Source organism: Ixodes scapularis, unplaced genomic scaffold (genome assembly GCF_016920785.2).
Source record: "Ixodes scapularis isolate PalLabHiFi unplaced genomic scaffold, ASM1692078v2 PGA_scaffold2__306_contigs__length_199485367, whole genome shotgun sequence".
Taxonomy (NCBI): Eukaryota; Metazoa; Arthropoda; class Arachnida; order Ixodida; family Ixodidae; genus Ixodes; species Ixodes scapularis.
The window spans coordinates 64,440,088-64,464,107 of NW_024609857.1; the positions used below are offsets into that span (position 1 = coordinate 64,440,088).

General features: G+C 46.0%; 1 protein-coding gene across 2 annotated transcripts in view; it reads left to right on the forward strand.

Moving 5' to 3' along the window:
- LOC115313099 (N-acetylglucosamine-6-sulfatase) overlaps positions 1–24,020 on the forward strand; it is a 76,416-nt gene that overhangs the window by 42,389 nt on the left and 10,007 nt on the right. For both annotated transcript variants that reach the window (XM_040220683.3, XM_040220682.3), the window contains exons 10-11: positions 2,820–3,032; positions 14,119–14,235. In XM_040220683.3, the coding sequence (XP_040076617.1) occupies positions 2,820–3,032; positions 14,119–14,235 (330 nt within the window). The remainder of the gene's footprint in view (positions 1–2,819; positions 3,033–14,118; positions 14,236–24,020) is intronic.

Below are 24,020 nucleotides of genomic sequence, written 5' to 3' on the forward strand. Positions count from 1 at the left end.
ATTTTTAACTAATTAACCTAATTATCGCAAAGATTAGCCACCCACCATAATGTGCCCCTGGCATATAAATCACCTCCACAAGCCGCATAACTATATCTTTAACGGCTTATTTTAAACAAATCTATAAAGTAAAAAAAAAACTGTGTATCAATAGACAGTTTTAGTGGACCGTACGCTATAGCTTTGCGTACGCAAGGAGATTGCGGGTCGTGAGTGCGCATGCGCAGAACGCAATAGAAGGGCTAGCGTATTTCGTACGCACGCAACGCTGGGGATTTTGCGTTGCTGGCTAGCGGGCCTTCCGGGACGCTCTCGAGAGATCTCGGACCCAACGAGAACGCCAGTTTCAAGATGGCGGTTGCCTCGACTGGCGCAGCAAGGGCGACGTGGTGTTTTCGAAGTTCTGTGTTACGTGAAATCGCGTGGTGTTGAGCTCGGCGATTCTTTCTGGGACCTACCGCGGTCGAATCAGATCGCCCTGCAGCTGAAAGAGTGCACTGTAGAAATGTTCGCCGCTCGCAGTGTGCGTCGACGCTGCGATCTGCTCCAAGGCTAAGCCTATTCCCACAGCTCAACGCCGACGGACGAACGACTCTAAACGAAATCGCCGAAGTTCTCGCTATGCACTGGACATCAGGGTCATGAATTTCATTCCGCGATAGCATTGATTAAAGGTGCCGTTTCCACGGGACGACTGACGGAGGCTCCGTGATCGAATTTGGCTACGCACTCGTACTCGTAGCCTCTGTACCCCGCAGAAAAGCGAGCTTGACGAGGCAGCTGTGGCTTGGTTTAACCTGAAATAAAATGATATGACACTTTTTCTTTTTCAATATTTTTTTTTTCCAGGAGCATGGTTGCGCTATAAGCACGCGGAATTCTTCGGCTCTAGCAAATTTAACCAAGATCATGCGCGGTGTTCACTCGAAAACGTAACGCACAACTAAATTCGGTCCGAGCAGGTCATTTTTAGCGTACGCTATACTATTGCGTATTGCGTACGTAAGATCCAGCAACGCTATACTAAAACTGTCTATTATTGCAGCGCTATATAAAAAAAAAGAGCGACGTGCAAAATTGAAATAATGATTCCTAACTGTTTTCGTTGTTTTCCTCAAAACCAATCAAACAAAATACGGCAAGGATATTATTTTGTAGCAAATAAAGAACTTCAGCCCCCTCTGACTAAAGATAAGAAGACATAAAAAAAGAGGGTGTTGCAGCGAGGATGAAATTCCTAAAGACATCCGACCGACATTTTCACGCCTTTCGAGGTTCAAAACGATAGGAACGTCTATCAAACCGTTAGCGTGTTGCGCACCGCCGGAGCCTTTGATGCATGCCTTGAGACGCGCGACCCTCGGTTGCGGTATCATCGGGGCGCGCGCTTAAAGGCATGTTTTAAAGGCTCCATTAATGCGGTACACGGGACACGGTGACGGTTTGCTAAAAGTTTCTATAGATTCCGACGTTCGAAACAAACCCAGGCCTTCTGGTTAAAAGCCAGGTGCCCTAGCCACTAGACCACGCCAGATTTCTTGGCTGTATGTTGGGCTAGTTGGTATTGGTCTTGGGTTGCCACAGCATGGCAGCGCTCGTGTCTGTCTTGTCTTTCTTTCTTTTGTCCTCGTCCAAAAAAGCGCTACCATGCCTTTGGCAACCCAAGAAAGATTTCTTGGCTTGTCCCATACCAATATTATCCGCACTTTCTTTTATTGTATGCGAGATCACTCTTTTCCGATGAAGGTAGTCTGCCTATCTGTGTGCCCTTCTTATCTTTCAAGTCACAGAGCTCAAGCGGTCTTCCGAAACACCATCAGTTGACACATGACGGATGTATCACAAAATGAGGCGGCAAAAGAACTGGAGCGAGTGCGTGGGCGGGCGTCTTGTAGGTGAATGACCGGTGCGCTGAGATACGAGGGGGGGGTAAAATGTAAGGGGAGCTACCGAAGGAAGAATAAGGAGTGGGTGACGATGCGGGGAAGACAAGCAATACTAACTCAGATTCAGCCTTCAGGTGGGATATACTAAAATTTTACGAATATAAAAATTAATAAAGATTTGGACTGCTTCCAGTGCGTTGGTGAGATACACCTGATGAGGGTTCCAGATTGCAGTTGCGTATTGTATATTGTGTATTTGATACTGTATCTTATCGTACGGAACAGAAAACAAGGCAGGCAACTGCCCGTCCAAGCTGAGTATTTCTTGTAAATGCGCACAAAAAGTATAACCTAGATGGAAGTTCACTTCGAAACTTTACCAAAGCTCTCGCCTCTAAGACACGTCACTCCTTTTGACACGTCACTCCTTTTTCAATATCAGCTTATCTAACGCTATGCTTCGCGGAGAAAAGCTCAAGGAGAAAAGCTGCTCACCGAAGAAAAGCTCAACCACTTTTGTGCCGGTCAGAAGAACTTGCCAGTCTTTTTGCAGATCCGAAGAAGGACTCGCCATTCGTTTTGCAGATCCGGAGAAAAAGCTCTCTTTGCATTCAGTTTGTACGCAAGTTTGACGTTATTATTTAGAGCAGTAGCTCAACCAAAGTCAAAGGCGCCACCTTCAGGTGGTGTACACATTTTAAAAACAGGGCGATCTGTCAGAGCATTGTCACAGCAACCGTTTTCGCATGACTCTCACTATTGGCCATATTTGACTGCGGCGGCTACTAAGAAACCACTAAATCAATATTTCGCACTCTAAGAACTACTCAAGTTGCAGACTAGTACGCTGGTTATACTTTTGACAATTTGCAACCCAGAGCGTGAGCGAGTATATTCGAAGGACATTCGGCTCTACAGATCTCATCTCATTAGTCCATAGTACTGAACATCGACCTGGCCCCGACATTCCTGGACCTGGCGGGGCTCCCGAGCAGAGAGGACATGGACGGAACGTCCTTCGGGTCCCTCCTGGTGCACATGCGCTCCGGATCCACGGCCCCTGGACGCCTGAGCTTCCTCGTGGAGTACACGGGAGAGGGCAAGGCGCAGGACCTGTCCCAGTGCCACGCACCTTACGGCCTAGCGGTAAGCACAGCACAAGCTCGTCGTTTCTAACCACAATATGGCCACCAAGCGATGCCTCAGATTTGATAGAAACTCCGGGTGTACTTACTATAGCCTGGTGCAGGTTAAGAAACGTTGGCGAGGGAAAAGAAGGCTGGGGAGGAGGAAGTAGACGGAGCGCTGGAGAGGGGAGAAGGTTTGCTAATCTACTCTCCAGCATTCCTTCTGTTTCCCCCTCTTCAGCCTTCCTTTCCCTCGCCAACTTCTCTTAACCTGTAAGCGACTATATATAGTTGTAATTCTCTTCGTGGAAAAAAACTATGGAGAGAGTGGCGATAGCATTGGTTTCACGTCAACTCGAATTCAGATGTTCCGAAAATAAAATTCCATTCAACCCGTAGTTGCCAAAGAAACAATAAGCTATCATAAAATAACTGGTTTCTACCGTATAACAATATGTATCAGTAAGAATCGCAATGCAACGGAAAGGTGAATTTCACGGCATTTATGTTGCGGCCGCAGTTGAGTTAACAGATCGGGAGGTGCGGTCGCTTCGCTTAACTGAACGTAGTCTTCTAACACCGGACTAGGCAAACCAATATGTTGGCAACTCTCAGTGAGGGGTTAGGTTAACATAGCTCGCTGTTTCTTCGGAGTGCTTTATTCACGTTGAATCACGAATGAACTCGTATTACCGACATACATTAAAAATGTATCAATTGTTTTAAAACAATCCCCGTAATTTATATTTCTAAGCTCAGTGAAGTCAAATACACGCGTCAAGCAACCTGTATATTCTCCTTATAACTGCTAAAATCACGAATAAAATCAAAGGGTTTTGTTACACGTGTTCCAAAACTTTAATAATCCACTCAACTTTTTAAAGAGTAAGATACGTTTGCAGGCTTGACTCTCCCCCTGTGCGAAAGTGTATAACGATAAAACGTAAGCTCACCCGTCAAATTTGCAGGATTTTGTTGACTTTAAGTGCAATATACTCGTGCTTATACAACGAAAAAAACAATATGTGAGGTTTAATCAATGCAGGCTACAATTTTCAGTAAGGGTCGGTCGCACCTTCATTTGTGTTCTAGCTTGTTCGGCTGATATCACTTTAACTCCACTCGCTGAAGCAAACATTAAAACTGATCGTTCCGAATTTGTAAAGGCCCCATTAAAAAGGCGGATGCATTTAGTTGACAAGGCCGAACCCCTTTTAGAGCGAGGCTCTTAGGCGCCCGTTTCCAGCTTGAGCGGCGTCGCCGCTCAAGCTGGAAACGGGCAAGCGGAAAAATTTTCCCGGTAAATCTAGCGGAAAATTTTCTCCGCTAAATTTAGCGGAAAAATTTCCCCACTAAATTTAGCGGAAAAATTTCCTCGCTGAATCTAGCGGAAAAATTTCCCCGTTAAATCTAGTGAAGAAATAACCCGCTAAACCTAGCGGAAAAATTTCCCAGCTAAATCTAGCGGAAAAATTTCCCCGCTAAGGTTAGCGGAAAAATTTCCCCGCCAAGCCTAGCGAAAAAATTTCCCCGCTAAGTCTAGCGGAAAAATTTTTCTGGGGGGTCACGTGACTTGGGGAGTCACGTGAACCCCCAGGTCACGTGACCCCCCCCCCCCCCGAGATCACGTGACCCCCCTGCCCGAGGTCACGTAAGGGGTCACGCGACCCCCCACGTGGATGCCTTCTTCCCCGAGGTCACGTAACCCCACCAAGGTCACGTGACCTCGGGGGGTACGTGACCCCCAAGGACACGTGACCCTCAGTACCCTTCCCTCCTCCTCCTCAAGAGCTGCGCTCTAATTCGGTGTTACAGGGAGTTGTAAACGGCTTTCACTTTTTTTTAGCTAAAGGTGGTCATTGATTGTTGCATTTTCAGGCTGCACCATCAGTGCCATCTCTCGACTGTTCCAAGTGCAGGAACAGGAAGCATGATTTTAATCGTAGATCTTGTGACCTAAATAAAATTCTGGAAGCCAGACGCGTCTTTTTTGCACATCTGATTTGATGCTGTTAATTCGGTTTGCATTATTTATTGAAAAAAGATACCCCTTCCACCAGTGTTCGGCGTCATCTATATATATATATAGGCAAAGCCAGGAGCGGTTTTAATTGCTTCCTAAAGGACTTCTACCGGCTTTCACGCTTGTACAATTGTCGTAAGCGAAAGCGAAATAGAATTGCGGTGTTGTTCTGATTAAAGCGCTGCCCCCTGCTCCACGCTATTGTGCTGCGGACATTGTGCCCTATGCGCCACCAGAAATGTCGGACTGCGCCTTCAAACCTCTTAAAATTTCTTAGGAGGAGAGAACATGCTGGCACGCTGGCGCAATCTATGAAGTGATTCTGGAACTTCATTTCGCTAGAACAGTGGTTCTCAACCCTTGATGTTTCGCGTACCCCTTGTGGGTCGGTGGAGATAATGGAGGACCCCGTTCGTGGTGTGGGGAAAGGAAATGTATAGGTTAACTATGATAGCGATTTATTAAATGGATATAACTAAGGGCTAGTGTGAAAAAGACTTCTCTTATTTACATATACACAAGAAAACCCACCCGAAAATTGGAACGTTTCTTCTCAATCTGAAAAAAAGACAACTATTATTGCCAGGCTTGACTGGTGAGGCTGGGCTTCACGGACCCCTAGAACGCCTTCGCGGACCCCAAAAGGTCCGCGGACCGTCATTTGAGAACCACTGCGCTAGAACGATGTTTTCTGCGGTATTTGCCAGATCAGATGTACAGTGCGCCTCAAACTTAAGGTGCAACCCCACCGTGCATGACGCTTTGGTGCTTTTTTGACGGCTTATAACTTTCTTTTTATATATCTTACAATTATAAAATTAATGTCAAATTAAAGAGCTGTTTTTCAAAAATACTTTAATGTCTCGATATTACGATTATTTTCAGTTAGTTACTTATTCACCTTTTAATAGACCACAGTCTCTAATATGGAAAAAAATATTTCTCGAGTTATAACGTCTTATCGTCCACGATATTTTACGTGAGCGTTTGGTTGGATGTAATAAATTAAAAAAGTGAGCAACAAAGTGTACAAATATTGTATATTCTAAAATAAAAAAATAAAGTTTAAAATGGTATTATTTTATGGCGCTATAAAAACGGAATCACGTAAACTAATAAAAATAACGAGACATTAAATTATGAAGCATGCTTCGATATTACATTTTCCAGAACTTCCATATTAATATATTACACGTTAAGAATGTTATAAGACTTCAAACTTTTCCCATTCAGTTATGACAAATTGTAGTTGCTTAATATAAAATACAGATGGCGACACGTTTTCAAGAACAGCTTGATGTGCATTGTCCGTCGTGTGCCGCTTGGAACGCCACGTGAAATACGGAACAAACGCCAGATATCAGGGTGTCATATGCCTGGATGCCCGCAGTAAGCGATCGAGAGATGTCAGAACAACAATCGCGAGGCTCCTGGCGCACTACAGCTGCTTTTGCGCGTGTTTTACTGTGCGTCGGTACACATGGCTGACGCGATCCCAATGAAATGAGCGCCATGAAGGGGATTCCGCCATTTGGGATTCCGCCACGTATGCGAAAACATTTTAATGTTTTTATCACTTGCAAAAATCATTTCCGCAATCAAACTATGCTTGTCGGAATGGTTTGACTATATTTTGTTTAAAACCCACCTCGATGACTTTCAAGTGGCAATAATATTAAAACTGAACACAAAACATTAAATCGTCTCAGTATCTCTGAGCCAACGCGCCGGCTCATGAATCCATATTTGTCGGGTTCAAATATCGGCCGGGATGCCCGAAATCCGACAAAGGCCAATCTGAGAATTCGACTGCACGTCAAAAGGTCTCCAGTTAGTCAAAATAAACCGGCAATTTCTTTTTTATTGGGCGTGTTAAGTGAGTCTTGTTGGATTGGCTTGTGAAATCCTAAGATCTGTGTATTTGCTTTGCTCTACCTTAGTACGGAGCACAGCCAACGCTTCGGGCTGATGTAACCACTGAAGCGGCGCCAAGAGCGCGAGGTCAAGCTGTTCGTTCTCTTTCTGTGCCTATGCGGTGGGGCTAAACTAGAGCCACTTAATAAGCTAGGTTTCTTACACATCTTGGTGCTTAAAATGATGGTTGTCAGTTATCTGAAGCTTTATTTGAAATCACCGGAAACGTTTTTCCGTCCTCCACAAATGTTTTAACAGTTCGCGACAAAGCAAAGCAATATTACGTGAGCTTCCTGACACCGAAACTAATTCTCGGGAAGTCGCAGTTTTGAATTATGACGATCGGCAGTTGCGTTTGATGTGTTACTACCCATCAAGATGGCGGCGCCCACAACAATATCGGGGGAAAAAGCGCCGATACTCTAAGCGTAGGTCATTTGGTTTAGCTCACAAGCTAAACCAAGTGCGGTGAGGGATCGTTGGCCGAATGTGTTGTGGCATGCACCACAGACCAGAGCACGTGGAGAAAGGCTCGAGCGCGAGCTCCGTTCAAAGCCCGGAGTTCACGCTGCATAGCCTGTAGGAACTAAAGCCCCTCGATGTGTTTGCGTTGGTTTTTCAAATAACCTCGAAGGTTCCAGTGCACGAGGAACGTATCACGAGCGGCCCTTGGAGGCAAATGGCGGCGCAGCACTAAAATGACTGGCCCTTGAAAGCCATTGGTGGCGGAGCACCCGCTCGTGGCACGTGTCTTGCACGTTTCCACATTAATGCTCGGCGGAACTTGTAAAAAAACGCCTTTATCAAGGGGCTTTAGCAAGGACCCTGGGTTCAGTCGACCATTTGCATCCTCGTGCGATCGTGTATCACATATACTGTGTGATGCACGTTAAAGACCCCGAGATAACAGTTGTACTGCACTTTTTATAACCTGCAACGGGTAACAATGTCGCCCTACGAAGCTGCTGCTCTCTAAGAAACTAACGACTAATTTTGAATGCGCCGTTACGCTGCATTTTTAAAGTGTGTTTGCGTGTTCGCGTTTTTTTTTCTCTACATATTTGATTATGCGGCTCTTATGATGAAACAAACTGTAGTTGTCGGACTTCTAGAAAAATATTACATAACTAAGAAAATGGCACGTGAACGCAAGAGACAAAACACACACACAAACACACACACCATATAGGCGCACCTAATAAAAATAATTGAAATAATAGAGTTGATTACAATTGTGTATTGAAAGGTTTGAGCGTACCAAAAGCTATAAAAGCGAGCTTGATGCTTTGGATGGTGCACTTGTTCACTGGAAGTGTAGTTCAGGGCAGTATGCTCGCACTTGTATGTTCCGCTTCGCTCTCACAGTAAAACCATATACTTTCCTGGTAATGTATTCAGTGAAACAAAGCTTACCTTCTGTGTATGTGCAGTGCCCTCAGTTTTCGCGTGATTGAATTCTTGTTTATCATAATTATTTTTGTTTCCCACTGTGATTCAGTTCGTGCTCTTTTGTGTGCTACATGCATTAGAGACCAAGGTAACCCAGGAGCATTCTGCTTCGCAGATTGTAAAAAAAACCTACGCAACTTTCCATGTGCCACAATCAATACAAAATATTCTAAGCTTCACATCTGACCCCTTTCCTGAGTAAACATAGTTGTTTGTCAAGAACAATAGCGATTCTATTAAATCACGTGGGAAAATCTCGTTCTAAGCACGCGACCGTTGGCATGCAGTGGATACTCATAATCGGCGCCGAGATGATTGGTAGCTGTCAGCAGGAGGAGATTTTCTATCAGCCCAGTGTTAGAATACTGTTTGGAGGGAACAGCGCAAAAAGGACGTAGGACGAGGTCGAAGAAACACACAGACAGGGCGCTGACTTACAACTGAAAGTTTATTGCTCTGAAGAAAGAGAAATAAACACAGAAAGGAGGAAGGGGAGAGAACAAACAAGTCAAACCAATAACATGCGGCATCACCCACGCCCACGCTCCGTCACACGAACCTGCCACACTTTCTTACAAAATCCACCTCGTCATTTGCAAGGGCAACCGAAGGAGCGCTCACACACGTGTCAGCTCCGATAGAGGCGACAAAATATGTTTCGTCTATCTCCCTCGCAGTTTTGTTTTTGTGACGAGACAAAATCTTTATGTCACGAAATGACGGCGTGCAGCCACACCTGTCACAATGAACCGCTAGGTTTCCTGAGCGCGAGGAACGTAAAGAAAGGGAATGTTCCCTTGCCCTTACGTTTACACAACGCCCAGTTTGACCAATATTAGCCCCGAGAGCGAACACAAGCGTCGCTGCGGTCGCCACGCCCTGATTGGGTGAGGTGTACCGTGACGTCAGGGCGAGTACCCCGCTCCGCGATCTCGCATCGGGTCGCTTCCCAGCACCGGTTTCCTGGTTTGGCGTTGTGTGCCGCAAGCTCTTCGAGGAGCCGGACGCCGGACTTCGTTTACCCGGTGTACAAGACGTTGAGTTAGGCCGATATTAACGTGCTTCCGTACATTTTATAAGCCTGTTTGTCCCTTTTACCTTTAAGATTGGGTTACAAATCCCGAAAACTATCGGCGGAGGCAATTACGCCGATGAACCTCCCCGTCCGTCCACACGACGCTAGGCAATCTTGAGAGGGGTCGCTGAAGCGGTGACGCAAGTGTTTCAGACGCTGGAATTCTGTTCCTTGCATGTTCATGATTTAGGACGATATTACATCCTGCTTTCAAGGCATCTGAAGCGGCCTTTATATCATGGGCCTTTCGGTGGTCGGCAAATTAGCTCGCGACCCCGACTCTGCGCTGCCACTCTGCATGCGCGGGTTCGCAGATGTTTTAAAGGCCCTGCGTCTGATGATCTTTGAAGTGCTCATGGAACAGGGTTGTTTTACATAAATGTAGCTTCTTCCTGAATTAATTATATAGTTTATACGCGTATGCAGGCATATTTCTTAAAGGATTCACAATTACTGGAAATTAGTTTGTATGGTAGCAGCAAAAACGGCCGAATTTCCCCCAGTTGCCTCTATGATATGTAGTAAACTGCCCAAAATATGCACAGCAATAGTGCCGTAATTTGGAATGTTTATACTTTTTCCTGACATTCTTTATTACAGCCTTTTGTATTCGGAAAATACACCGTTTAGTTTGAATTGTCATTTCCATTTAAGAGTCACTGCCGCAGGTCCCCAAAAGCTTCCTCAGCCTCCAAACTCCCTGCAACTGGACTCTCTGACAACAGAGGAAAACAGGAGTAAAAGCAAGCATTCGAATGTCTGTCCAGTGGAAGATGCAGCACTGGTAGCAGAAAATGTGGAACCTGTGAAGGGCGACAGTCTGCGTGAGAAAAGCTTCTGTACTTTAGCTTCAGGACAATTCGATTTAAGTAAAATCTCAATTTTAGGGCTTAAGGGACTAATAACGAGCTAGACACCATAACTTACGTTTGTTATATATTACTTGAGGATTGATATAAACAAGTACACAGATACCACCCGTGTAGTCCATTGAAATACTATCCGAATCCAGCAAAGGTCAAGTGCGAGCAATGTATATAATAAATTTTCCTTATTTTTTTCACTTTGCCCCTGCACTTGGGCTGTCTTACTTGTGATTCTCTCCCCATGGCCGAGACTGTATTTAGCACGTTGCTCGAGCAGCATGCAGCTTTTCTTCTTCGGCGATCTTGTTTAAAGACAGAGATACAAAAAAAAAATAGTATACATAACCTGCCAATTCATTCGGACCATCAGCAGCGTTTATTGTGCGAGGTGTGAATCTGTAGTGATGCCCCTGCAATTGTGGCCATATTTTTTTTTTATTTCACATACCAGCTGTGGTTCATGCGTTGCCTGGCCTGTCAGCCATGCTTAAAATGTTCGTTGAAGTTTCGCCTGTCGCTGCAGGTCATACCTCATCAAAGGCACATAAAAAAATTTACACTTCCTACGAAAAACACGCCAAAAAAAATTGAATAGAAACGAGCGCGCCGACAGCTAGCGTCGTCACAGCCTCCACAGGGCGAGCGGGGCGAGTCGGGGAAAAATTCTCTCCTCGCCGTGACGTCACCCCGGTTCGCCGTAAGGGGGCGCTAGGCGAACTTCTCGGGGCTAATACACCCTGCCGCAGGACAGGGGGATCTGGTACACGACCCGCTTACACAGGCGACGTACGGGGTGCACGATGTTTGACGCCGCACACAACGGAAGGGCGTCCCTCTCTACTAACGGCAGCACAAAGGTGTGAAAGCTTAGATGGCCCAACTAGCCCAACTACATGCCTTGCTGCAGTGTTAGAATGTTTCCTTCTTTCTCTTGTAAGCAATCAGGAGACAACTTACACTCAATCTGAGGGTAATAAAGTACTATGAGCATTCAAACATAATGGCCTGAGCAGTATATGTGTACACGCTTTAGCTTTTGATGCACCCTTAACTTTCGATACGCTCACCGCTAGTGCAAAATGTAGAGCTGTTTCATTCTTAATTAGCGTACCATGTGCGTGCTTGCACAATATTGTATACGACGTCAAACTCTACCCGTTTGCATCTTTTTCATTTTTGCAGACCACTACTTGCGCGCATAAATCACCAAATTAAGATCTACAGGGTGTCGCAAAATCAATTTACATGTTTTTTTTTGTTGTTTTTTTTTACCACAAAAGCCAACTACGCCTCGCGTAACGCTCATTCTCCGCCCAAAGATAGCACTAGGTCACAATTAGATGCCAAAGTTTCATCCCAAAAGGACACCTTATTCAAAAGTTATAAGTGATTTTCTGAAAATTTTAATGGGAAAATTGAGCCCATTTTTGCCCGTTTTCGGTTTCTGGCACCCATAGACTTCCATGTATTCAAAACTCCGTCGGCCGCCATTTTCTTATTGAACTTTTCAGAAAATCACTCATGACTTATGAATAAGGTCTCGGATCGGGCTGAAACTTTGACATCTGGTTGTGACATCTAGCACTACAGTGGGCGGAGAATGAGCGTTCGGAAATACCTAATTTATTCTTGCGGTAAAAAAAAGTGTAGCTTTTTTTTGTTTTGTGACACCCTGTGCATTGCTTAAACTATGTGGAAAAGCTATCCACAGGCCCAGAATCTTTGCCTGGCCAGTCGTTGCATTTATCACTGAATTCGTATTGAAATTAATTCGTATCATTTATTGCTGTGAGTTAATTTTTAACCTCGGCATTTTTTTATCCTACTTTGTCCTAAATCCTACTTTGGGTTTACCAAACTGAACATCTAAACCTGAGTGTCATTTTTTGTGTTTTCCAGTCTCGTGGTTTTGGTCAAAATAAACACCTAGCCACCTAAAAAAAAAATTATTTCGTTATTTTTTAGGTAGTTAATTTTTCAAGCTAGAATTTCGGAAACCCAAGTCCATCACGTCATCACGTTTTCCTGGAAATCCACAAAGAGCCAAACACATGCACGACAAAAGGGCCGGCCCGTCATAGTGCCGCCCGCAGAGCCGAAAAAGCAACTTTCGGTCACGCTTAGCTTAGCTTAGCTTAGCTTAGGTCCGAGCGCGGCCGATGTTATGTGCCGAAGGGCCAATCAGACAGCGAAAGAGGCACAACGGCATGGCGTGCTCTCTGCAGTTGATAGGACCAGTCGGTATTCGCCGTCTCTCTGTGCGTGCTCTTCCGCCGGCTAGTCCTATCAAGTGCAGAGAGCACGCCATGCCGTTGCGCTTTTTAAGCTGTTTGATTGGCCCTTCGGCTCATAACATCGGCCACGCTCGGACCGAAGGTGAAACGAAGTATAGAAGATTCGCGTGTAACTTTCGCCCTGCTTTCTTGTTCTCGAAAGTGCAGTTCATCCTCGCCCCGAGCGCGCGACGCTCGAACCTTCTTTGCCGAACTTTCGAGATGGTGACGCACTGTAGAACAGATAAGCAGCTGCAAGGGGCCTTGTCGAGTCAGTCTCGCTCTCGCTCTTTGTTCCGCTGCCGGATCGCCGTCTGCTTTTCTGCTGCCTCGACGCTCTTTCTTTTTATTTATTTATTTTTTTTTTGGGGGGGAGGGGGGGAGGGGGCACAAGTTCGCCGATTAAACCTTTATTTTTCGCCTCTCGTCCCCTTCATTCGTGTCAATATAAATCTAGCCACATTGAAATACGTATAACTGACCTCTGAAATCTCCGATAGCGGCGCACAGGCAATTTTATATATTTTAACGCGTCGGTGGTTTTGTTGTGCGCGTGTCTCGCCATTTGGCTCGGGAATATTTTCGCGTTTTGTTCTGCCCACATTTGTCTGAGACGTGAGCTCGGAGCGTAGGCAACTCGCCCCCTTGCACGAGAACTGGCGCAGCCGTGCGCGTTCCAAAGAAAGCTCGTGCAGAGAAAAACAAGCAAGGGACCAGGGATGTCAAATTCAGGATATAGAAAAATATCACACTGTATTGAAGCGCCACCACACACGATTTGTCGCCTTGATGTACAGGCCTGGAAGGTGACCTCACCGCCATCTGTTGGTTCAGAATCACACTAACCAAGGGTGGGGTTGCACCTTAACGCCCCCACGGCATTTGCCATTTCTGACAGTTCCTGCCGCGGCCGATTGAATTATCTGAAGAATGTTTGGGGATCCCGATTTCTATCCCATCTTGAGGAGGCATCCCAAACTTTGCGGCGACACGAGCTCTGTCACCTCAGTGTTTGGGTATACCCTGTGGCGGCGTTAAGTTTGGAGAGCACTGTGCATACTGTTTATAAGAAATGGTCGTTTATAACATTGTCTAAAGTTTTCATGCCAAGAAAAAAAATACCTATACGCGCAAGAAACAGGAAAACGATATGGAGACATTGAAAGTGTTCCACTGATACCCGATTGAGCGTCGTAAGAGATTTTACGAGGTTTTAAAGCACCCGGTCTTAAAGAGTCGCAAGTGTGTGATTCTGTTCACACACTTCTATACTCTATCCAGCAAATCTTTTTATAAAATCGGATTATGACCGAAAAGTAAGAGGAACGAGAACGCACGCGTACACTCTTGTGGATAGAGTGTACGCATGCGCAAACGCTATCCCGAAAAAAAGGTCGTTTCAAGGCGCGAAACATTGGTTTATCGAATAGGTGTCCGGGCCAAGAAGTGTAACGGATGGGAAGGGGGTCTCTTAAGCCCACCAACGGCTGCTCGTTCTTGCGCAGAGTTGTGATCCGCAAGTCCAGTGCGAGTGCGAGGACGCCTGGAACAATACTTTCCTGTGCACAAGGTACATCGCCCCCACGGCCAACTCAAAGTTCTGTATCTTTCATGACGACGAGGTGAGTCAGAGTGTTGTAGTTTACAATTCGGCACACTTTTTATTACGCTACACGTGTTTTGACGTGTCTATAATTTGTCTTCCATTAAAGAGATCATGAAGTGGTTTTGGGGTCGTATTTTATGTGCGTGAATTTGTTTGCAGTAGGTCAAAATAGAAGTTGCGTAAAGCGCCGTTCACACTTCTCCGACCGAGTACGACCGAGAGAAACCAGACCGGTTTTTAAGCCTCTCGCGATCTCTTAGAACCAGCTCCGCTGCATCGCATCCGGTCCTAAGAAGTCGCAAAAGGCTTAAAAACCGTTCTGGTCTCTCTCGGTCGAAGTCGGTCGCAAGAGTGTGAACGGGCCTTAAGAAGGAAATGAACCTAAAGCCTTATTTTCAGAATACAATTTTCGAAGTAAAATGAAACTATTTCTTACCCTATCTCCCACAAAAGTTCCTGTTTTTTTTTTGTTTTTTTTTTATTGTGACACGTTTTACTGAATTAGAGGACACCATACTAAAATAAAACTACGTGTCTATAACAAATCAGGGTCAAGTCATCGTCTCAGGAGGCATTCATTTCTACGTTTACACCATAATATGCTTCAAATATTGAGGTCGAATCAAATTGAATTTATTCGACGCCACATCGTACAATGATGATTTTGGGAGCACAGACAAAAAGCTACTGGGGTACGGCTTGACTATGTCTATGCCCCCTTCAAATTAGCAACAGCGGTGCTATACCCAGGCAGCACCGAGTTCTGGGCCAAAACTTGGCTTGCGTCTGGCAGTTTAGGGCATTAAAAAACCCGAAGAAGCCAAAGTAGTGCCAAACCTGACCTCCCTTGGCAACAGTCTGGGTATCTTGGCCCTAATTCGCCAAACAAGTGCCAAACTTAGGCTTCGCTCCCGGGTAGTTCGGTTATTATCTGGCATCTTCGGGCCTAAATCGCCTAACAAATGCCAAATTTAGGGTTACTGCCCGTTAGTTCGGCAGATCTTTGGCATTTTTGGGCCAAAATCGCCAAACTAATGCCAAAGTTAGGCTTCACTTTTTGATAGTTCGGCTATCACCTGGCACATTCGGGCCAAAATCGCCACAGATGTGCCAGAGTTAGGCTTACTACCTTGTAGTTCGGCAGAGCTTTGGCATTTTTGGGCCAAAATCGCCAAACTAATGCCAAAGTTAGGCTTCACTTTTTGACAGTTCGGCTGTCACCAGGCACATTCGGGCCAAAATCGCCACAGATGTGCCAGAGTTAGGCTTACTACCTTGTAGTTCGGCAGAGCTTTGGCATTTTCGGGCCAAAATCGCCAAACTAATGCCAAAGTTAGGCTTCACTTTTTGACAGTTCGGCTGTCACCTAGCACATTCGGGCCAAAATCGCCACAAATGTGCCAGAGTTAGGCTTACTACCTTGTAGTTCGGTTGAGATCTGGCATCTTTGGGCCCAAGTCGCCAAGCGAGTGCCCAAGTTAGGCTTCGCTTCCCGATAGTTTGGCTGTGATCTGGCAGCGACGGGCCAAAGGTGCCAAACAAGTGCCAGAACTAGGCTTACTGCCTTGGAGTTCGGCTGATGAGGTATTTGATGTACGCGGGTGGTCTTCATCTTAATTAAATAGAAATCAAGTTCTATTCGGCTGGCAACTTTATCTTATTTTGGTTGTCTCTTGATTTCTGCAGTCCAAAGGTTGGCTGAATGTTTTGACGCGGCTGGAGCAGGCTTTGCAAACGCAAATTGTGCCAGATGTTTTACTCGCGCGTAGGTACACAAGCCAATATCGGGACGCGCTGTGAGACTGGTTCGAAATTATGGCGCGTTCACACCGGCGATGCGATCTAGTCGCGCCATAACTTTCATCGCAAAAGCGACCATCGCGGGCAAAAAGTGACGGGTTTTGAGCAGTCGCTTGCTGACCCGACGTTTTGCGATGCACTCTAGTCGCGGAGAGGCCGAGCCAACCAACGGCGTTCGGAGCGAGAGTTTTTGAGACGCCACTCGCCAACGAAGGCATTGGACTCGCTCATCGCGCACGCCAAATTGACCAACTAATTACTTTTTTTTTTCTTTTTTTTTTTTTGCGATGCGATTTAGCTGGATCGCGCGACTGCTATCCCCGGTGTGAATCCGCCTTTACAGAAAGTGCTGCCATTGAGCTAACACTGCGCAAGACGGATGTGCGCACGTTTTAACAAGATATATCATTATTAAGGGGTGTCCAAACTGGACACTACAAAACGCACGACTCCTACAAATCGTGAAAATTAAAGCGGACGCGCCCGCTTCAAGCCCGCTTCAATTTTCACGATTTGTCGGAGTCGTGTCCTGTTTGGACACCCCTTTAGGCGGCGCATTGCAAAAGCGAGCGTGGCTCTGTGCGTGTCTTGCATTGTGATTGAGCACTGTCAAATCCTAGCGATAACAAAGTGCGGAAACGACCGTGGCTCTATGGCGCGGTTCCCGCATCACACTTGGGGGATGAAAATGAAATCCCGGAAATTGTCCTATTTTAGCGTGTTGATACTTTTTAAACATTAAAAAGTGGAGACACAAAAGGGACGATAAAGACAGGACAATCTCTGAACTTTAAAGCCGCTGTACAAACGGGACGTTCTGCAGAGAAGAACCTTCTCTCCCGAAGCTGGGGGACGGGGAGGGAAAGGTCAAGCGTTGGATGGAAGGAGGTTTAGAGAATGGGATTAGCCTCGGGGCGAGGCCATCCTCTTGAGAGGGAGTGGGGACGGAACAAAGCTGGCCGTGGTGGTTCCGGCTACCAGGTGGAAGAAAGTTAAGCTTGTCAAACGGCGACCTCGGATCCCAGGACGGGCACGCCAGAGAATTTGAAAATAGCTGCTTGATTAGCCGGACGACCCAGTGCGGTCTACTGGTTCTAGAAGGTGACTCGGATGAAGAAAACTCGTTTTGGTCGAAAACTCTAAAAGCATTCTGGACGTGAACCCTTGCCACAAATAAAAATAACACATGCATGAAAAACTGCGAAGGCACCTAAGCTTTCGCCTATGATGTGGGAATGCGTGAGCATTACTGGCAAAGTTATGTTGGCGCAACTTGCAATAAAGAAAGAAAAAAAAAAGTTATGTTGGCTGCAATAAAGAAATAAAAAAAAAACGTTATGGTGCCGCAACGGATAGCGCGCTAGTTTCACGATCAAGAGGGCCTAGCTTCGAAACCGGGCAGGGAAGGGTTTTTTTTCTCGTGTTATTTTTTTTCGTTGTTTTTTTGTTTGGTCACGTGGCAAGAAAAATCACATGAACAGAATTTTTTTTGGCCAAGTCACCAGAGATTTTTTTTCTAATTTCTCCTTTTCTTCAGCCTTTCTTTCTTTCTTTCTTTCTTTCTTTCTTTCTTTCTTTCTTTCTTTTTTTTTTTTCCTTTTTTTCGGTTTACGCTTCCTATCGCAAAACTCTTTGCACCTATTTCGCGTTACATTGGCGTTAGCCAAATCATTTTATTTATGGCAGGGAATTCTGCCGTACGTATCTTATGTTACTATTACCAACCCTGGATTTCGTCCGGCAACCAGTTTGGGAATGACGACGCCAAGTTTCTGTTATAATTTCTTTGAGGTCTAAGGCCTCGTTATCCGTCGGCCTCTAAGATTGGCTCTTCAAGTATCTTTTGGGAAATAGTTGACGACAGGCATCTTTAAGGAGCACGTGTGTCGACCAGAGTAAACATTGCTGAAGCGCCTCTAGTGTGATTTTGGCCGTAAATAACTGGAGGCCCCGGGCAAACCAACCCATTGGAGAAAAGTATCTACCTTTCTGGTTTCATAGAGGGCTATGAAAGTCAGAAGGGACGAATCCCAGCCGAGTCAAACTACCGGCTTGCAAACGCAATCGTGTTGATAATAGCGCAAAGGAGTTTGTATGACTCTCTCTGGCGGTGCGCAGAGGGTAAAGGCACGGAGGTAATATATGCTTTTGCCCAGTCACCTCGCGAACGGTTGGGTATTGGCTGCAGAGATCCATTTCGCGTTGTTTTATTACGGGATTATATCTTGATTTCTTTGTTCCTAGTTTCACAGACAGAACGAAATCGCTTTTCTCGTGTGGTGTCACGGCGGGAAGACAGAAATCAATCAGAGTACCGAAATTCGACGCCTGCGCTCGTTCTATAGCGCTTCTAAAAACCGTGCGATCACGGCTGTGTATCGTCAACATTGCATAAACTGCCGTTACTTGTACTCGTATTGCATCGTGAGGGAACGACTATGACTGGGTAAACAGAAATAGGGAGAATGGGTGCGTGTGATTTGTTGAAGTTCGAATCAACAAATCGAGCTTCAACGAATGCGATAGTATTGCATTCACTCAACCAGCTATATGAGTTTTCAGATCCTTCCAAGTATGCGATTCGTGTTCTGCCAGTGGTACCTCAGTAAAATTAAAAAAAAAAATTCACGTTAAAAAAAAAAAATTACGGTGACTCGAGCTGCTGCCGCGCCGAATCATGTTTCACATAAGCGTAATTTTGGGTTCGATGCACGACGAGGGGTCTTCAATTATAAAAATATTTTGATTACGATTATTTGCGGCGCTAAAAATTTGAAAGCCAAGCAGTGAAGACGATGGTGTTCTTATAAATATTATATACATTTTATTTTACACTGTTTGAATACGCTGCCGTCGTTATGTCCTTGAATTATTGGCTAGCTTGTGGCGGACAGGGAAGTCTTGCAGGACCATTATGATAGCACCTACACTAAACCTGCCGCGCTTCGAAAAATGTTAGTCTAATGCATACCAGCTTGTTCAAGGCGGACGAAGCATTACGCATCCGGCAAAGCGCATTAAATCGCTGCCCGCGACGTTTTTTCTTTTTTCTTTTTATTTATTTATTTATTTATTCTTTTTTTTTTTTTTTTGTGCAGAAAGATAATTTTTAGTCAAGCAGCACGCCCCCTCTACGGCGGGTTATGCCGGATTAACGGAGGCGTCTCCTAATCCATTCTCCGTGTTGGCCCCTCGGGGGAGGGCGGTGAAGTAAGGAAAGGAGGGCAGGAGAGGAGGAAACGCAAAAAAAAAGTGGAAAGAGCGAACTTTATTTTCGGCTTCAACCTCAAAACCCGCCCGCTCCGTGGGAGTACCGGAAAGAGAAATCTTGGCGGAAGGAGAGGAACCGAAGGAAGTGTACGCGATCCCCCTGTCCTGCGGGACCAGGTACATCGGGCAAACGGGGCGAAGCCTCAGCGACCGACTCCGAGAACATCAAATGGACGCCGAAAGAGCTGCTTCGGAGTCAAAGCACCCGATAGTCATTCACGGGAGAAAATGTCCCGGTTGCGCTCCTAATTTATGTAATAACAAAAACTGCTTGACATAACAAAAATAACAATTTAATTAAACGTTGCGCCTCCAATGCGGGAGGCATCTTCAGTAGAGCACAGAGCGAGTGAGAGTCGCACAAAAAAGTTCGGCTATTTAGGCATAAAGTTTGTGTACACGTCCGGCAGGGGGCCACGGTTCTTGTTTACCAGCGATGAATCACTTCCGCATTTGTCATTGTGGATGAACCAAGATTCCAGCAGCTTCCTCGGTCCCCACCTTATATCTCTCGCCAAGGTCGATGCCTTGACAAAGTCAAATTGGTGTCCTCACGTCCATGCGTGGTCGACGAGTTCGGACTTGAAGCGGGTGGCGTTCGTGGAATTGGCGACATCCCGTGCGTGTTCTTTTAGTCTTGTTATTCTTTTTCGTCCCGTCTCTCCAATATAGGAAGCGTCACATTCCTTGCAGTGCACCTGGTAGATCACGCCCCTTTCTGCCTCTGGCGGGGTCGGGTCTTTTGGCATGGAGATAACAATGACAATTGTTCTTTCGTACCCCCAACGGCCTAAGGGCGCGTCCCAATGCCTCCGGGAGGCACACGACGTCACGTGTTCGTTCGGCTCGATCCGGGCGCCGATGGGACATTTGTTTCTTAACGCGATTGACAAACCAGTCGGGGTAGTTACGTTTTTTCAAAGCCTCCCGCACATGGCTAAGTTCTTGAATGCTAAGTGTTGACTTAGATGGGACAGTTTCTGAACGATGAAGTAACGATCTTACAACTGAGCTTTTGTGTTGAGTAGGGTGATGAGAGTGGTAGTCAAGAAAGTTTTGTCTGTCACATGGTTTACGATATACGGATATCTCCATCTTAAAAAAAGGTTCACTAGTTCTATGGACACGTACACCTAAACACGGCAAGGTACTATCGGTTTCATGTTCGCAGGTGAACTGAATTGACCTTTTTCAGAGAATTTTGTGCGCATGCCCGAACTTGAGGAGAGGGTAGGAAAGGGAAAGGCGCCATCTTTGCGGGCTCTCGTCTTACGCTGCCCGGCTTCGCTCGCATTGCTAGGCGTGTCTGTTCGGCACTTTCGCGATGCCTCACCGCTGCTCGGTTGTTGGGTGTACAAACAGCAAGAAAAACATGCCGAACGTGAGCTTCTTTAGATTCCCGAAAGCTACCGCGCAGCTCAAGAGAATGGGTTCAACCGCTGCGACGCCAGAACTCCGACGGGACGCCTTGGCAGCCGTCTGCGAACTCGCGTGTTTACAGTGTCCACTTCATTGAAGGTTAGTTCATTCATATTTGTTTGAACTCTGGAGATACCTGTTATACTCCGTGCGGGCCAGTCATTCATAGCAAGGTTTTTGTTCCTGCTTTTTACGATCCAGGGGTATCTTCAAGAGACCAGAATCACCCGGATTTCGCTTCCTCCTTGTTTACATACAAGCCGACACCTGGCTCCGCGCACCGAGTTTGCTTGCACAGTAGAGCAGGGCAGCGAAGAGGCGGGACGCCAAGCCGTTGCCACGAAAAACAGATCTTTACACTGTCGCGTAGTGTAAAGAGCAGGCCAGCTATGTGCTAGCATGTTCCGCTCAACCTGAAAAATTTATAGTTACGCTTGGAACTCATTAAAATATTGAATAAAAAAATGTCCTACTACAAAATTTTATATCAGCACGTCATCTAGTTCGATAAGTAGATCGATGACATAGCTTGGTCATTTTTTAGTTGCATGCTGAAGTACCACAAAAAGACGAAGACGACAAATCTTTTTTTTTGTTTTTTTTCGGATAACTTATAGCGTCATGCATAAAATATGATCAAAGGACTGGCACACACGGATCTCGATACAAATGCGCCGAAACGATAGTGACTATGGAGCTCACGTCTTACAGATATTGACACATCTTGTAATCCTTAAGACACATTATTACATCGTCACGGGTTTTACTGAAGACATAAACTCGACGCAGTCGCAATACGCTTGAACGATATCGGCGCTCTTAGAAAGCGATATCAGTTGCTTGTAATGTCCTGGCTTCACAGACGATGCACACGTGCTCCTTACAAGGTGAACGGTGTGATCGGGATCAAAGTTGTTCACCATGAACTTCTTGACGTAGGCTTCTTCTTTGAAGGTGCATCTTTCTCGGAGTTGTCTGCTGTCCTTCGCGAAGTACCGATCGACGCACACTGTGTTGACGGCCAGTACCGATGCAGCATCGGCACTCCATCTGTCTTGAAAAGCGTACAGACGGATAAAGTCCGCAGTGTCGAAGACGGTTACTTTACTCGATCCTCCGGGATCGTCGTCAGCCATTTGTAGAGAATGACAGCCGGAAAACAGCGAGAAAATCTTTCCACAACGAACGCACCAAAACGATCGTGTCGAGGAAGCGAACGGAGTGACAGTGGTGACAGGTTGACGGGAGGACGGACTGAGCCCGCAAACGTTTTGAATTATCTCCACGAGGGTGCGCCACGGTCGCTTCAACGAACTCTGAAAAAGGTCAATTGAGGGGTGGACCCTGTTCAAATTGCGGTGAAAATCAGTTACGTTCTCTCTGTTAACCATTACAAAAGTGTCATCGACATAACGACGGTAGAACTTCACGGGGAAATCAATGCCAGACATTACCTTTCCTCAACATATTCCATGACGAGATTCGAGACGGTGACGGAAACTGAACTCCCCATAGGGCATCCGCTGACCTGATGATATATGTCCCCATTAAAACTAAGATTACACTGGTTGAGACAAAAACGCAAAAGGAGTATAACGTCTTCAACAAGGAGGGTTGTGCGAGTGGACAACGACTGGTCTGCCAACAACCGGTCACGGGCGACATCAACCGCCAGGGCGTTGGGGACATTCGTAAATAATGAAATCACATCAAAGGATACCATAGCCTCGTGCGGTAGCAGGGTCTGAGCGCGTATAAGTTCAACAAAGTCATGGGAATTCCGGAGGCTAAACTCATTTTTTCTTGTAAGAGGGCTCAGAATCATAACCAGATATTTGGAAAGGCTGTAAGTGGATGAACTAATAAAAGATACAATGGGGCGTAGGGGGCAACCCGGTTTGTGAATTTTGGGGAGTTCATACATCTTGGGTGTCGCGGCGTCAAAGGAGAAGAGACGACGGTATAGGTCGTCACTGATGTGTCCTTTCTTTTTCAGCTCTCGAAGGTGGTCAACTAACTCTCTTTCGGACTTAGCAGCGAGATCTCTTGATAGCCTCACGAAATAGTGACTGTCGTTTATAACTTCATACATCTTCTTCATGTAGTCATCCCTATCAAGCACAACGGTTCTTTTTCCTTTGTCGGCCTTTAAAATCATGATGGAGCTGTCTGACTTCAACTCATTAAGACCAATGCGTTCTTGTTGACCAACAAACAAATGTCCCATCGGCGCCTGGATCGAGCCGAACGAACACGTTACGTTAAGGGTTTCGGAGGCATTGGGACGCGGCCTTGCGCCGTTGGGGGTACGAACTGTATACAAACCCTACAGAACAATCGCCAATGTTATCTCCAAGCCAAAAGATCCGACCCTGCCAGAGGCAGAAAGGGTCGTGATTTACCAGGTACAGTGCAAGGAATGTGACGCTTCCTACATTGGAGCGACGAGACGAAAAAGAAAAACAAGACTAAAGTAAAAGAACACGCACGGGACCGCCACCCGCTTCATGTCCGAACTCGTCGACCACGCATGGACGTCAGGACACCAATTTGACATTGACAAGGCATCCACCTTGGAGGGGGATAAAAGGTGGGAACCGAGGAAGCTGCTGGAATCTTAGTTCATCCAGAACGACAAACGCGGAAGTGATTCATCGTTGTTAAACAAGAACCGTGGCCCCCTGCCGGACGTGTACACAAACTTTATGCCTAAATAACCGAACTTTTTTGTGCGACTCTCACTCGCTCTGCGCTCTACTGAAGATGCCCCCCGCATGGGAGGCGAAACGTTTAATTAAATTGTTATTTTTGTGATGTCAAGCCGTTTTTGTTATTACATTTATCACGTCTTCGCCCTGCTTGTGGAGTATTTTTGCGCTCCTAATTTCACCGGCACGACAGCCATGGGAGGCCACTGCGAGCAAATGGGGAGAGAAATAATTGAGGCCTATCGGATGGCGACAAGCCCGGAAAACATAACCACCCCGTCCATTTCGCTCTCAAGAAAGGAGATTATCTTTCTTAGGCCCTTAAAGGGCCCATGAAACGATTTTTGGGTTGGGATAAATCATTTTAGATTGGGATTTTACTAATAGCACATCGTTCAGTGGACCAAAAGAAAAAGGTAGAAAGTCAAAAGCCTGACTTTCAGTGCGAAAATTTGAAAACAGAGCGGACTATTTCGTACCTCCTCCCCTTCGCAACCTCTCTGCCTTTTCACTGTGATACAACCGCGGTCCCAAAAGCGCGTTATCGGGTCCAAACTGACGTCACACGCAACCGGACCTCACTTATTCCCTTCACCCCCTGACA